Source organism: Triturus cristatus, chromosome 12, assembly GCF_964204655.1.
Source record: "Triturus cristatus chromosome 12, aTriCri1.1, whole genome shotgun sequence".
Lineage (NCBI taxonomy): Eukaryota > Metazoa > Chordata > Amphibia > Caudata > Salamandridae > Triturus > Triturus cristatus.
This window is the reverse complement of record NC_140595.1, coordinates 36,674,761-36,691,790: the sequence shown is the minus strand read 5'-3', so window position 1 is coordinate 36,691,790 and position 17,030 is coordinate 36,674,761. Positions and strand designations below refer to the sequence as shown.

The 17,030-nt window shown below is 43.6% G+C and overlaps 1 protein-coding gene and 1 pseudogene across 4 annotated transcripts in view; both read left to right on the top strand.

Moving 5' to 3' along the window:
- The window catches only part of PDE4C (phosphodiesterase 4C), an 895,999-nt gene that overhangs the window by 126,196 nt on the left and 752,773 nt on the right, over positions 1 to 17,030 (top strand). For all 4 annotated transcript variants that reach the window (XM_085638143.1, XM_085638146.1, XM_085638144.1 and 1 more), the window contains exon 2: positions 7,715 to 7,788. In XM_085638143.1, the coding sequence (XP_085494269.1) occupies positions 7,750 to 7,788 (39 nt within the window). In that variant the 5' untranslated portion in view covers positions 7,715 to 7,749. The remainder of the gene's footprint in view (positions 1 to 7,714; positions 7,789 to 17,030) is intronic.
- On the top strand, positions 12,471 to 13,608 carry LOC146772336 (polypyrimidine tract-binding protein 2-like; annotated as a pseudogene).

Below are 17,030 nucleotides of genomic sequence, written 5' to 3'. Positions count from 1 at the left end.
TAGATAAGTGTGACTGCACAGCTGCACTGAAAATCCAGGCATTGACCAAGTGACATTTCTGTTAAAATCTTTCAAGCACATATGGGGGATAAAGTGACTTTAACAAGAAAGTAAACGTGCCAATGTAACGAAAATAAAATAAGGAAGCTGGAGAACCATTTAATTCCACATTTTGTCTGAGATCTTGGCCACCATTTCCAGATTTAGAACATTCCCCTAAATTTGTATTTATGTTTGTAAATTTAAGGCACATTAAACAGTTTCTGCTAGGATTGTTTGAAACATATTAGTTTGAGTCGTGCTTTGGAGTCATCCTGCATTACCATGCAGAATTTGAAAATAATCTCAAAGTTTGCGTTGTGGGCTCGTTTATTCCAAAACCCTAGATCGCTTACATAGTATACGCGAGGCTCCTAGATGGACTCCCCAAGAACCTCATTACCGGGCTACAAAGGCTACAGGACTAGTCCATCAGATTGTCTGTAGGTCTTGGCAAGCACTGCCACATTAAACTTGCACTGGAAGCAGCCTGGTGCCATCCAGGAGATGTCAGGGTTAAATCCAAGGTCGTCTGCACCATCCATGCATTGTGACCAAGACAACCTGCAGAAACTGGCAGCAGAATCTACAGCAGCCTGAGACCTCCTTTCTGTGTCAGCCCGGGGCGTAGCTTAGTGAGAATCTCAAATCTCCCAACTAGAAAAGCAGTGGGGTGGAGGGGTGGGATGTCCAAGGTTCGGGATGGACTGTCCACATGGGGGGCCTTAGCACAAGCTTTCCCTCCTTGCTTACCACGTCCAGACATAGCGAGCGGCTGCACAAACTCCGACCCAAGCCCAAAAAAAGTGAGCAGGGTCAGTTCTGATTTGCATCAGGTGGGCCTCTGTCCAGAGTGGCACAGTGAGCGAAAAATGAAGGGTTGAAATGCTGCCCGAGCGATTGCCACTGATTTGGCCATTTGCAAGCTTGCATCCCATCATCTTTTGTGTGTTTGTTTGCAGAAAGCCTGGAAACTGAGGCTGCTGCGGCTTTCCAAGCCTACTACCGCCAACGTTTGTGAATTTCAACAAGTAGTACATTTGCACCTATTCAGTTAGTACTTCTATGGACACAGATTTGCTATTCCTTTGGCAAACCAGTCACTATTTACATTTATGTTCAAAAGTTAAAAGCTCTTAGCCAAATGAAAAGCACAAGAAAAACGAACTCGGACTTAACAAGACGGACTCAGGTCCCCCAAATTCCACTACCAAGAATGCATTGTTGGAGGAGGAGGGTCACATCCCGAATGCCCCCCTAAAGCTACCAATAAGATCCCACCTTCCCACCTGGCTAGGTAGTTGTAGGAAGGTGGAATCTGACTAATGGTTGCCCCCAACTTTTTGCCTGGTATTTGAGTGGTTTTTGACTAGTCTGGCTGGGATCCTGCTATCCAGGACCCCAGCCTATCTGCTTTCTCCCTAAAACTAATGTGAAGTACCCTAGGTACAACCCAATTGGATGCTGAGGATGCCCTGACAGTCCCTTGTAGATGGTACCCTAGGTACCCAGGGCATGGGTCCCTCAGTAGGCCTACCAGTGCTGCAGCACTTATTGTGCCACCCTGGGACAGCCATACAAACTGACACCATCAGACCACTACTGTAGTCTGGGTAAGGTGGTGCTGGCACCCCTTACAGGGATATAGGTATCCTATATCCCACCCCATTACAACACATATACTCTCATAGGTCACCCCTATAGCAGGCCTTGGTAATCCTACAAGGAAGGGTGCTGAGGTATGTGTGAAGGGGGACCCCTACATGAGTCTATGCAACCTTCGTAAAATCATTGCTGGGTTGTTTGTAGTGTAGAAATACCATATACTCTTAACCGCATTATAAGTTTATCGCGATAGCGTGATAACTTGAGAATGGCTACACAGAACCATATTGTGTTTGGTGTCAAACATGAAAGAATCATACCCCCAGTCCAGCCATGGGCATGAGGGTACGATTCCCCCCTGCTAGAGGGGCGATATGGGAAAAGCAGTAGATTTCGGACACCAATTTAAAAGTGCACAAGTAACACAAAATGGCTACTGCCCGCCACCTACACGACCCTGGCTGGCTGTTCCTGGGAAAAACCCCAGCCTCGCCAGCTGGACAATAGGGCTCCTGTGGCAGGGAGGTGTTAGCATCTCCCCAGACAGGATAATGTGGATTGGAACAGGGTGGGTGCACCAAATGTCTTTTCAGAGTTGCACGTAGGCAGCTGCAGAACCCTCATTCTGCATACACCGCTTGGAACCGGTTCAGGGGCATCCTGCCCCTCGCCCAGGTGGGAAACACACAAAGGGGAGAGGGTGTAGCCACCCTTTCCCGCCTCACCTCCCATTGGTGGACACTACTCTGGACACTCCCCTAATCTTGGGGATAAAGGTGAATAACGTGGCCCCAGAGCCTCAGATTACACTTTACAGTCTTGACCTTCGACTTGCTGCTGCCCAGCTGACGGAAGAAATCTCTCTTGGGATAAAGGAGTTATCCCCCTGCTTGGCAGGCACATGAAACACTGCAAGTGACCCGGTTGGAACCTCGCTGCTCCTACGGACTTCGACGACTTCCAGCACCCTTGAGGTGGGTTTCCAGCGCATCCCAGAGGCCAGTGAGTGTGCTCAATGAGTTTGGGCACCCTGGACCGTGTGGGTGCCGAGATCCCCAATACCCTAGGACACCAGCCACCTCTTGCGTAGCGCACGACCCTGACCAGTGGGGAAGTTGTGCTTTGGCCCGTTTTTGAGCCAACCACTTTACAGCAATTGTGCCAAAGACCAGCACCCTAGCCCCCTCTGGTGGCCCGTGGGTGCCCTTTTACGCACTCCAAATTGCTGCCTCCCAAGGTCCCTTGTCTCTCAACTTGTGGGCCCTAGCGGAGGTCTATCTCAAGAATCAAGAGTTCCCCTGGTTGCTCCAGGCCTGCTCTACAGTCTCCTTGATGGAAACCTCTCCCAGACCTCTTGGGTCTGCACTGTAGCAGATTTGTTTATCCTTCGTGGGTTGCGGTTGCCAAGGCTTAGTAGATCCAATCCGGACACTAACACCGCAGCAACCCTCATCCAACGTGGGACAGTCGCCCTCCTGAAGCTGGCCTTCCTTGAAGCCTCCCGGAGTCCGTGGCTGCAGATCCAAGCTACACCACTTTCCACCTGAAGCACCCAACATCGAAGGGCTCTTTGCTTTGAGCCTCCTGGTCACTTTTACCGTGACCCAGACTCTGTCCCCTCTGCTTTCAGGTTCTTCTCTACAATCTTCACATCTTTGATCTTCACGGAATCATCGACGCTTTTGGCTAGCAGAACTTTTGACTATTTTCCCATTGAAAATCAGCCCGCGACCTGACAGCAGAAACGACCTATGCACCCGGCTTCCCTGGGGCAGGTAACAGTGGTACCTCGGTACTCTCGTGGTAGTGGGCTCTTCAAAAGCTTAAGTCTAAAGTTTTAACTTTGTACTCCTGCTAGAAGTATTTTTAAACTGTTTATTTCCAACCGCGACATTCTCCATAGGCTGTAATAGAGATCCCGATAGCAGCTACTTCCACTGCACGCGCCTCCCGTGAGTCCGCTTCCTCATAACCTGGGGTGGATTCTTAAGGGGCCAGCGATCCTGAATGCCCTAGGCATTGCCTGTAGAATTGTCGTGTTTCTTATACCATTTTTTTAGTATATGGTTTGGTCCTCCCCTGGGGCCCAATGTTAATAGTGCTATTTATTGTGCCTATCAATGCTTGTTTGATATTGTAACTTTGCCACAGCTTCATAAAGAGACTGTGGGATTCTGTCTAGAATAAATACATATATTTTATATATATACCTGTGAGGGCTACTCTTTCATTTGGTTATTCAAGAGGTTATTATGGTAAAACAGTAAGCTTAACACTCCTTCAAGACTTAGCCTGAAGGCTGCTCTCCACAGCTACCACTAGGATAGCTTTCTTTAAAGGTTGTCTTAAACCTATCATCAATAAGAGTCGAATTGGACTGGTGCAAGGTGTCCCTATAACTAGGAGACAGTATATGCCAGGCCAACTTCTCACAGTAGTTCTTCCTGGAAACTCATGTGTACGTGCAACACAGTGGCCTGTAGATCCTGAACTCGGATCACTTACTTAAAATGTATTTTCACTACATGCACTCTCCTACGTATCGGTTACAAGAAGCCTTAATGCTAGAGCTGTGACATTGTGCATGTAGGCAGGGCTCCAAGTTTCCAGTCCTTGCCTTTTACAAATCATTTTATCAAGTGACTGATGGCCCTATGTACTAATCCTAAATTATTAATAGAGGTGGGTGTGCCAGCAAATTATTTGGACGAGCCAGAGCCGAGCTAAGGTTAAGGATTAGTGCCAAGAGCCCACGCATGGCCCGAACCATGCAAATGTTTGGCATGTATGTCTTGCAACAAACGTAATGTAAATATACGATACAGACTCTTCAGAATTCAAAAAAAGTGTATTTCTTTAACATGCAGAAGCGTTTCACCTTACTACATCAGGGTATATCACTGACATTTATGAAAAGTGAATTTTTAAACAGAAACCTAGAAACATAAAGGGCTCGCTCCCCCCTCCAAAAACAATGCCATCAGTGAACTAAGAAGCAAGTCAGAAAACCCTAAATGTGTCCCATGTTCTTATTATAGGTCGAGCAATGTTAGAGTTTATTACATCAAACATAAAAAGTGCTCTTACAGCGCACATACTGAACTCAAGTATTTAGAAGTGTATTTGTGTGTGATAAAAAATTAAAAGGAGACTGCAATAAAAGGTTTGCCCAGGGTCACACAATTTGGACAAGAGGGAAGCTGTTATTGATTGCAGGTTATTTGGTTTCACATTTTGAAATTCAGTCACTAGGTGTATATCTCTGTCTCTCCCTCACCAGTTATACATCAAAGGTCTCTATTTTGTCTTTTATTCTTGGTACACGATGAGAGAAGTAGACACAGACAAAACAGACCCGACTCTTGGCCCTGAGACCCAACTACCAAGCCAAGAATGCCTTTATTTGGGTGGCGTCACACCCCAAACATGGTGTCAGCACATCTCATCAACCGACACACCTAAAACTGGGTGAAACACAGAGGCAGGCTCTTAGGAGTAGAAGGACCCAGATTGTGGAATGCCCTCACCACAACCTGAGACCTGAAGCAAGCTATTTGTGGCTGTAAAACTCTGAAAACTGAACTATTTCTGGTTTAAGAGACTGCCAGCATGGTTACTATCTGCACTGGCAAAATAAACAACAAAAACATTAAATTTATTACCATAGGATAATCCAACCAGGCCATTGCACACTGTGGGCACAGGGTAAATTGTTCTGCTATGGAAGTTATTTGCATATTAAAAGTTTTCTCAGCCTGCTGATTGGCTGATGACATGGACCAGAAATACCTCCTCCTCTCTGTACAACATATGGCATTAAGATTGTGCTAAAGAATATTTGCAAGTTTCACCTGCCTCAAAAATGTCTCAGATTTCCTGCTGATCTATTTTCCTGCACACATTAGAAAACGTTTCAAAGACGTTCAAGCATATTTCCTATGATTAAATATGCCTCTGGTATACAAGGAACAATCCTTAACCTCAGCAGAGAGCGCCACCCTCTGGTAAATTCACATGATTGCAGGAAAGTGTTTTTAAAAAGAGCTGAACAAGTTAACTGCAAGTCAACTCTTTGACATTCAAACTGTCCCTGTAACTAGTAAAAATATTATTAAGCCAGTTTAGTTTAGAAAGTGCGCTGTTGGGTGGAGGCTGCGGATTGATTACAGAGCCTGTCGTGGAAAAAAACGAATTTTTAAAACATTCTGAGATTTTACAGCACAAAATAACATCACTGTTTTTTCAGAGCGCGCTGTCATGAATTTACACCTTCGTGGCGCTTTATAGGACAGGCAACACTATTACTTCAGACCTACAAACATATAAATATATTTCAGCATGTGAGGAGAGGGCAGGGCCTTGGAGGGTTGAGATCTCGCCTTAGAGGGGCGAGGGCTCCTGCTGAGAACTACCTAAGGGGTCACTCTGCCCCTCCCCCATTCCACACCCTCTCAAAAAATAAAACAAAGAGTTGTCGCCTATATCTTGTGTGTTTTCACACCCCTAATTACTGCCTCCAAAAGTAAGCTGGAAAGTTACTTCCTGCCATGGTGTCCAGCTCGTCTTTCCAAGTGTGACTGCAGCTCATCATTGGCTGACCGTGATCTGGAATCACGTGACACACGGTGGCGCCGTGTGAGTTGGCAAGTCTGTACCTGACTTAATGGTAATTGTTTCATTAATCATGGATGACGAAAGAGTCACCCTCAAATGGAATTCAAACTTGACTTGAATTTAGGATACTTTTCTACACTGCAGGTGCATTAACCCTCTGAGCTATCGTAACTGCTCAGTGCGAAATCAGAAGTGTTAGGGTTGATAAAAGACTGCTAAGTCGCACTTGACCCTCATTTAATAAAGAAAGCGAGTAGCTCCCTAGTTTGGTTTCTATGTGCTTTATTGGAGAGGAAGGAGTAGCAGTTTCACCAGCCCTGACTCTCTTCTCTCAACTGATGGTTTTAACAAATCCTTCCCTTCCATCCAATATATCTCTTAGCGTTTAGTTTGAAGTGAACAAAGACACTCTGTTTCATATCAACACGCTTCACACTCACACACATATGTGCTGATCTCATTATAATGCGTGATAGCGCACTTATTGTATTGTACTGTAATTGAATTTATATAGCGCTTACTACCCCTGATGAGGCATTGAAGCACTTTTGCAGAAAGTAGCATGCTACTCCGGCACCCATAAAGGATTAGTGGTGAATTAGTATAGTGAAAATATGAAAGTGATTTTAGTATATATGATGCAAATGTCTTTGCAATGTGTCTCTAGATTTTCTGGCCTTTTTGCCCTAGGCCGTGATGAATCCGCTTATCATTGTACGATACATTTCAGAGGCTGTTATCAGCTCAGGGTGCAGATGAAAATTACACATATACAATACAACACTTCATACTATGTACACACAACCCTTTAATAGAGACTCGGAGTTTACAGACTGTCCTTTTTCAAAACAATCAAATCCTCACAATTTAACTTACTTACTTGTAGTGAACCAAACTAAAGCTCCCAGAATGCAATGGACTGGTAAGCAGTTCAAGGCTGGTACAGTGAGTCTCTGTAGCATGATCCCAACAGCGAGTGTAACTTATTTCTGAGTTTAAATGCTCACCTCCAAACTCTTGCTAAATGTGAAATTATAATGTTAATATATTTGTTCAGCATTTTGATAGGCAGTCCTTAATTTGAGCCAGTGGTTTCTGGTGCTCAGCACTTAATTGTCAACACCGGTGCTTGTGACAGTCTTCCACAAGGTGGCGCCATCTGGCTAATTTAGAGAAGGCCACAACAACAGTTAATTATTAATTCAATATACATTAAAAATGACTATTACCAGCCTCCCAAGCCATCCTTATTGCTCTGGGGGCTGAAATAGTCCGAACTGTCACACTTGTAGGAGTGTGATGGCATTGGCAGCATGGTGGGGGCAATGTGTTGTGCAAGCTCCAGTGGCCCCCTGATGAGAGCCCTGGCACTTATTTTTCTACAAATTAAGCACTGCTGATAGGTATTGGCTGCGGTGGTAAGAAAATGTATTTATTCTGATTTTTTTTATTGCAGGAAGAGGAAGTGCGTTGTAGCGAAACAGCTTCAAAATGAGGAGGAGTCGGACTATGTCTTTCCTCACATCAGAGGTAGGACAACTGGGTTTTTAAAATGCAATATCTTTGCCAAATTCTTTTATATATCAAATACACATGTGTCTGTGGTCCATTTGATTGTTCAGCTACTCATCCTGAGAGGGAAGAGGTGTGGCGTTGTGGCCAGGGTGACTTACTCCGGAATCTGGGGATCACGGTTCGATTCCCGGCACCAGCGGCAGATTAGCCCAGCACCATGTGACTCTGGCCAATAGCTTGCTTAATCTTCCCGACGGCACTTAGAGACCCTTACGGGTGATTGTTCACGCTTTACAAATGTGGATTATTATTATTATTATTATCCTACATCAATTTAGATAATAACTATCAGAAGGATTCTTATAAGGCACAACATTCTACGGTGCTTTGGCAAGGAGCACACGTCTTTAGTTAAGTGGAGTGGTAAACATCTTCAAACCTACAAACTCTTCTGGTCTACACTCTGAGACCACAATGCACAACAGTGGGTACCCAGTTTGTGATCCCCTGGCTTTGTGTAAGGCTTGGTGGAAGCAGACCCAGAACTTGATCTTGCCCTCCATAGTCAATATTAAAATATTATGCATCCACCCACAGGTTTGGGTGGTCACTAATATCATTCACAACAGTTCTAAGTTGTTGATACAATCTGCATGTTACCCAACCATGTGATAATCACACAATTTGGTGACGTTTCACTCTGACTAATTCACAATTGATGTACTGCTATAGAGACGTGATAAATTGAAGGACTTCACCACTGCACACTCAATGAAATTGTGTGTAATACTTTGGAAATCTAAAGAGATTAGTGATGCTTATAACAGGCTTAAGCGAGATAAAATTCTACAAGTATATTTAGTTGCAATTTTTTTTAAGCACATTAAGTGAACATTCCTAAGAGTTTTTGCACTTATTCTTCTAAAAGATTGACGTGTTGTAGGAGAATTTTCCTGCAAAAAAGTGTTTGATGGGGAATTTTGTCAAAGATATAATAAAAAAACATATGGGAATCAGTGCCCCATGTAATTCATTATAAGGATAATGCATGTCAGGGAGGAGTGATGAGACCAAATGCTGAGTTTCTGTAAAGCCATGGAACTCGGAGGGGTCTTTCAATATCCTTTGATCATATGGATAAGGGTATTTTATTCCTTATAATACACAGTCACGCCATTACTCTTCTCGCAAAACCTTTCGGTCTTGCTCCTGCATATGAAAGAAACATTTTGATTGTAGACATGAAAAACAAAAACAGTCTCTGTGATGTGAAATAAACGCTTTAAAAAGCAAACTAGTAATTTGTCTCAACTGATTTTAGAATCAGTGTAATGTAAATCAAATTGAAGATAGTTCTGTATCTCTGAATCTGTAGAACAATGCAGGAAGAATCTGTATTTCCTGTAATGACCTATAGCATTGAAAACAATGAACATATTACCAGGAATATCTTGTTTCTGCTGATCACTGTTCAACTTAGAAAAACAGCTCAGAAGAATGAAAAGACATTACACAATAAATTACAACTGTAATTATGCTCTGTGAAATGTTTTTCACCTTGGCAACTGGCTCTAGCAGCAGGCATTGGGATTTCCCGACGTAACTGTAATACGTTCCTACTGTGGAGCAGCTATGTGATTTTTTTATTACATCACATCTTGACTGTAATAGGTATATTAAAGCCAAGGTTTTATAGCGCAGGTTTCAATGAATTATAAATTAATAATTTCAATGGTTGAAGAAAACATTTTTATCCCTCTTTTAAGTGTCAAGGATTTTGACAATGGAGAGTGAATTGTTTGAGGTGTACCGTGCACATACACAATGTTAAAAGTGCAAATATCTTTTTTTTTTTTTTTTAAATCTATCAGTTTGTGGATTTATATAGTGCAAGCCATTCTCAACTGTGTAGGAGTGTTCTTTACACTGTGACACAAAACATAGTTACACAAGCAACCGAAACATACATTGAGTAAGGTGATACGTTGAGTTGACGTAAGACGTTACAGCTTCTAACAGAAGGATGCCAGGGGTACGGATCATAGGATGAAGCGCATTTGGACTAGTAAACAGTAGAGCTCTTTTGAAGGTGCACTGGCGTGGGTTTGTTCAGTAGGGGCTGGCGTGGGTCCTTGCAGTTTAGCCACTACCAGAGAAAGACTGTCTGAGTGTGTTATCCTGTTGACAGCAGTGCATTTAGGCAAGAAGGTTGTTTAGTGGTAATGTTGACCTCCTGAGATGTCCACTTTGTGGTCTAGGTTGTTCAGTGTTTCAAAATGTGTCACACCTCTTATGGTCTTTGCACCAATTGAAGTTTGCAAAAACAGCTCAGGAGTGGCTCGTCAGTAAGGGCCATATGTATGAACACATTTTCCCATAGACACAGAATGGGTAAAACCCTTTGATACATCTGGCCATTATCTCACCTGCAATACATACATTGATTTTTTCCTGCTGAGTACGTGCTTGGCAACAGCAGAAGACTGCACAGGTCAGACACATGGTTATTGATCAACAACTGGCCCGTGTGAAATGTCCGATATGCGCGCCTCATTTTGCGTCATTTGTGCGGTTTTGCATTATGCAATTGCAAAACGTCAGAAATTGAGCAAAAATGAAATTGCGCACATGTTTTTGCTTCAGGGGATTGCTTTGGGCGGGAAAATGTCTTGTGTGAGACAGGTTCGAGCATAACAGTTTTGTACAAAGCATTTTCTGCTCTAGCTAGTCCGCTTGCTTTTATCTCAAGTGACTTTTGAACGTGACGTACGCCCTCCTGTTCAATTTTCACTCCAGAAACCGAAAGTGCAGTTGGTGTAATGTATGCTTAATTTCATGTAATTATTCCAGCATTTTGCATAATTTCAGATATAAAATTATGCGATTTCGCACAACCCAATTCAACATTCATATTAAATTGAAAGCTGGGGACAGTTTTTTTATACAAACCTCATATCTCTAGGATGAATTGGAAAACACAAAAAGTAAGGGGGGAAATGTAAATTTTCCCGGTTACGTTTTCGAATATATTGTCTAGTAAGATGACTGACCTAAACTGGACTCAAAGGTTCAAGAAAGTGCCTACTTGAAGCGTTCAGTGTTCAAGAGTTTTCTTAAAGGGAGGTGACTGAGTTCTGCCCTCAGGGTAAGATTCAACAAATTCCAGAGTTTTTCACTCTATGCTCTGAGTTGGTGGCACTGTCATATTATTTTGATATCCTGGCTAAGATATTTTTGTAGCACAATATTTTTGTATTCACTATTCTGACAACCAGTTGTAAGTGCCAAGAGCAGTTGGTTTCCCCTCATTGGTCGTCTCCCACTAGCACTTCATATCCCTCTCTGGTGATTGTCCTCTTGAAGGTCATCTTAGAAGACGCTCTATCCTGGATCACGTGATACGTTAGACCCCCTGCTGTCTTCCGCCTTCCTGCTAACCTCATTACCTGCATCATTGCACCACTGCGCTTGGTTTACCTGGAGCTGTGTTTGGGATTCCTTCTGCTGGCACCGGCGAGTCTGAGCATGCCCCACTCGCACAGCGGCACCCGTCCTTGCCAAGTCTTGAATTGGCATTGATTTCATGTTTTTGATCAGCCTGTCTGCCATCTAAACTCTTTAAGACAGTATTACTCCAGGCTGACCATGATCTTAAAACAGAAAACAGGATTTGATGTTTGGCCCTAATTATACCTAGGAATTTGGCAACATGTATCAGGGAAAAACAACACAAAACATGGATTTCTGTTCGATAAATAGAAAGTCTGCAAGTTATGTCTTATTTCTGGGGTTAAAACTTGCTTTAGGAGATATTTACTACACCCAGTTAAAACCTCATCCCAAGGTATTGGTAATATTTACCAGTTATGGTAAGTCCCGCCCTTAGTTACGACCAACTGATGATGCGGGCCTTGGCGTAAAGGACATCTTCTATACGAAGCCTCGATCATGTGGGTTTACCACTAACCCAGCCTCATACTTTTCTCGGAAATGTTTCCTCCTAATCTCAACCCAGCTGGGTTTCGAGTTAAGCAGTAGGGGCCATATGTATGAAAGGGTTTTACCCATTCTGTGTCTATGGGAAAATGTGTTCATACATATGGCCCTAGGTGGTTATAGAATTAAAATTCAGCTAACACAGTAATGCAAAGTTAAAAACTCCTAAAAAAATGTCCCTTCTCACTGCTTCACCTGCATGCAAACTTTTGCCATAAAATGTGTTGATAAGAGATTTTTTTCAAGCCCATCCTGCTGTTTTGTAGGAGATTTTTTCTGAATGTATGTTTTGTTTTTAGTTGTTAAACCTACACGTTGTCACTAGTGTACCCAGTAACGTGCGCGCCAGCCTGTTTCCCCCGAGCGCGCAGTGCTGCGTGTGGAGCGCGCACCCACAGCACATCCCAGGAGAGCATTCGCGCTGCTGCTTTTATAACGCGAGAGGCGTGAAAAATGGTAATTTCCTGGTTGCGGTGGCTCCTGCACTTGCTGCTGTTTTTCCTTCTTAATGAAGTGCGGCTGGGGGCTGTTTGTGGGCCTTTGTGAAAATATTTGTTAATTGCAGCACCGTAATGCACTGCACTTAATAAATATTTTTACAGTGGCCCACTATCAGCCCGCAGCCGCGCTCCTTTAAGAGAAGAAATTCAGTTTTATCGCTGTTTGTCGGAGGCGGTTGCATCGTTGTACTTACTATCACAGCGGCGACCTGTTCGGCAATGGACGGCATTGTCTCTGATGTTGCAGTTGGTGTGAAGAGAGGATCAGACGAACTGCTTTCAGGAAGTGAGCTTAACGGGCCAAATTCTAATATGAGCAGCAATCTTTGTTACGGCTAATGGTAATGATAGTAAGAAATTTAAAGGAGAGGATAACATAGATGCTGCACCTTCCAGGGTCCTCCACATTTGGAAGTTGCCAAGTGAAGTAACAGAGACGGACAGGGCCGGACTGGGAACCAAAACCGGCCCTGACAAAGAGCTCGGCCAGCTCCCCCGGGGCCGTTTTTTGGCCGATTTTACGGCCCTGTAACAAAAACGGCCCCCAGGGGCCCAAAACTGGCCCCCACCACTGCGTCGCACTGGGGGATTGCCCGGTGCCCGCTACGGCCAGTCCGGCCCTGGAGAAGTAAGTAATTGCTTTAGGTTTGCTTTTGGGAAAGTTACCAACATCCTTATGCTGAAGGGAAAAAATCCGGCGTTTTTGAATATGGGTAGTGAAGAGGCAGCAATCACAGTGGTTAATTACTACACAACAATGACTCCCAGTCTTCGTAACCAACCTGTCTTTATCCAGTACTCTAATCATAAGGAGTTGAAAACAGACGGTGCATTATATCAGCGAGCTCCGGCCGTTCTTCAGGCTGTGACATCCGTACATACATCGAATTCCTCTCCAGCTGGGACAACTGGCCACATTTCAGTTTTTTCTGGTCAGAGTCCAGTTTTAAGAATAATTATTGACAACATGTACTATCCTGTGACACTTGATGTCCTTCACCAGATATTTTCAAAGTTTGGTGCGGTCTTGAAGATTATTACATTTACTAAGACTAATCAATTTCAAGCTTTGCTGCAGTATGGTGAACCAGTAAACGCACAGCAAGCAAAATTAGCCTTGGACGGACAAAATATATATAATGCCTGCTGTACTCGGAGGATTGCTTTTTCTAAATTGGTGAATTTAAATGTGAAGTACAATAATGACAAAAGTAGGGACTACACTCGCCCTGACCTACCATCTGGAGATGGACAGCCATCATTGGATCCAGCTTTTGCCAAAGAAACGTCTCTTTTAGGGCTTCCAGTTACAGCTGTTCCAGGAACTCTAAGTCCTTAAGATGTCCCCGAGGCGCCGCTGTGTAGTTAGTTAGGAAAGAAGAGGTTCACTGGCACTATGAAATGAGGCCGGTTGCCCCGGTTTCCTAATATATCTTAGTGTAGCTTTGTCGTGGTTGCAGATTCTCTGCACTGCACTTTCTCATTTCGAACATAACACAACCATTGTACGCCAATCACCAATACGAAGGCCAACCCCCTGGCTGGACTGGCCTTAGCAAGCATCGGGCGTTTGCCTGGGAGGCTGGAAGGGTGGGGGTCAGTTTTGTAGCAGTGGGGGCCAGTTTTGTCACTGGGGGCAGTTTTGCAGCGATGCTGCAATATGGGACCTCAGTAACAAAAGCATCAGTGCTGGGGACCGGTTTTCAGCAGTAGTGCTTGACACTTGCCCCCCCCGACCCCCGTCACCCCGCCCCTGGTGGGTGGGATCCGGTGTGGCAAAATTGCCAGGGCTACTTTGGGTTCCCGGTCCAGCCCTGCCTTCCCCATCAAACAGGCCTCCTCTGTTCCAGTACCTAGGTCATTTATCTGCACAATCAAGCAGGAACCCCAATGTCAGAACCCCTGTCGCTGCACCCACACATACGGTCGGGTTCTTGGCGCACATTGCCATGGGTGGATTGCACAAAGACCTCAAACTGCCGCACACAGAGGAAAAAAATTAGAGGGAACATTGGTTGTCACAGTTTTAATTTTCTTTCTTTTTTTTTTTTAAAAACAAAGAAAACTTTATCAAAGTGTTATGTAACAGAAGTGGGCAAAGTAAAAAAACAAAAACTAAATCTGTTTGTTGATGACGAGGCTTGCCAACATCGCACACTGCTACAAATGGCTTTCGCAAGGTGTAGTGCCCTTGCTAACTGCACTATGAGGGAAAATAATAATGGCAAACACATTCAAGATAGTGGGTCCAAAAATGTAAATAATAAGTTAAAAAGGGCAAATGTTTGAATAAAAAGTTTGAAATATTTCGTTCAAATTTTAGTATATTTTATATAATTGTTAACAAGTTTCCCTAAGTAAAAGTTGGTTATTTGTAGGGATGGGTGATAAATTCAGCCCCGCCTTCGGAGATCATCGAGTTCTGCCCACTCGGCGTTATGATTAATTGCAGAGATCCAGCAAAACTCTGCCAACCGCTGCACAAGTTGAGTTTTTTCTCGCTCTCGGCTGGCCAATGTTAAGTTGGTGAATGCGTGCGAGAATTGGCAAACCCTATTGTGATTTTCGGGCGCTAAAATGGCACCCGGTGAGATTTTCTCAACACCGGCTGCTTCAACTGTTCGCGGTGAGAAAGCTGCCGCTCGTGTAGAAAATCTGCTTGAGCAGCAGCAAAGTAGCAGTGTCCTCTGGTGTGCCGCATGGTGCCATCCGCACTTGCAGCGCAGAACAAGCTCCCAGAGCTAAAACTCAGTGCAAGCAGCATAACATACTGATTTCTGCCCGCTTGCGGAACGCCACAGAATCTTGCAGAATTTTTATGTTACTCTGCGAGTTCCGCCTACCCTTAGTTATTTGTTCATTTTTCTAAATGTTACATTCTGTTACTGTAAGTTCTCATCTGTGTCCTTATGTAACAAAACTGGTGCTATGTAAAGCGCTCTGATACCCGATATCTTTGGGTCTAGTTTGTGTTATATAAAACTCTAAAATAAATTTTTTTTAAAAGATACTTTAGCCTAACCCAACATCACAGGACTAACACTAATAACTATCCCTAACTCACACCATTCCCCCACCCAAAACCAGAGTCCAAAGCCTAGCCCTTACCCCAGCCTAATTCTAACCTTTAACTTAGCAAACACTTACTTACTAACCAATGGTAGCTCTAACCGGAACCCTGTCTAATCCTTATCGATAGACTAATGCTATCCCTAACACTGAGGCATAGAATACCATTACCAGAGGTCCCAGTAATTATGGGGGCAGGGAAAATAACAGAAAGTGCAAGTTTTTAGGGAATAACTAGTCAGAATCGGTCATTCCTGGCCAATTCTCGCATGTTTTACCCTCATACTTCACATAGAGATTTCAATTTCTATCACCAGGTGAAACAACATGTGAAAAAACAAAACTTCTAACTCCGATAGGCTGGGGACTCCCTTGATGGACCCATCTTAATTTACGGACCACTCGTAATGTGGGCCAGTGCTCAGCCCCGACACACACCCTGCCCTACTCTTTAATCTTGCCTTACAACAGGTCCTTCATCACATCCTAGTATTGTTCTAGCCAATCCTAATCCTTTCCCTAAAGCTGAGCTTAGTCTGAGATCTCCCCCAACCTTTTACACATTTCAAAATTAAAACAAAAAATATTAAAAATGTTTTATTGTAAATGAATTTTGACATTGTCAAATCTTTTCCAGACTTTGTTTTCTCACCTTGCCAGGCTCTGATTGATAAACATCCATCTGCAAAGAGTGAGCCTGCCCCATGCATGGGATGGAAGATTCTGTGCCCTGTTAAACCCACTCTTTGATGTACTTTCATTCTTGTCTGGGATATCCTCTGCTGATAAGTTCTGGACATTGTCTTCAGGTCTGTCTCAGGCTCTGTGTCGGGTTCATGTTCAATGAGCGGTGGGTGTGTTTTGTTGGCTTCTGAGAGCTCTTTCAAAGACATCTGTTGGTTGTTTCGGAATCTCTTAGGTTGATCACTTGATCATTGCCCGGGACAGAGACATGGTTTAGGACATGGGCTTGCACATGTGTGGTATCTTTGGATTACCCTAGTGGACGTGAGACGTGCCGTGTGTTACACTCTTTCGGATGCTTCACTGGCACTTAGCCAAATTTTAATGACCCTGGCAACATTTGTGCGATTTCTAAATGTCATGTTATATGAAATTCGAACAAATTCACCAAATTTTGCATTGGCACGTCTATGTAATTTTTTGGGTTTTGTTTATCGGAGGTTTTTTGGCTCAGTGTCTCCACAAAGAATCATGTTCTACTTGAACCAGTCTCCTGTCGGTATTTCAGGACATTTTTATGTGAAGTACAAACTATTGTGTAAAAAAACACTGCACAAAATGCTCATAAAGCAAATTGCGCTCTAAAATTTTGTAAACTTTTTATGGAATTTCACAAATCGATGTCACTTTTTTGAACACTTCTAGTTTACACATGGCATGTCTAGGGAGCAATATGCTGCTTTGTAGGATATGTGTACTGCGTGGAATGTTTATGGGAGTGGTTATAGACATGTCCTGTCCCAGTTATCTAGATAGTGACAGGAGCATAGTCAATTCAACCCAGGGAAAAGCAAGAACACGGCCTATTGCACATTACTGCCACACGAGGGAGCTATCTACCAAACAGCAATCAAAGTTGGTGATATGAGCAGAATCTTTAGAACCATGCAAATGGTCAGATTTTGCCCCCATAATAGAGTATGACAAGGTGAAGTGAGTAATGGGGGC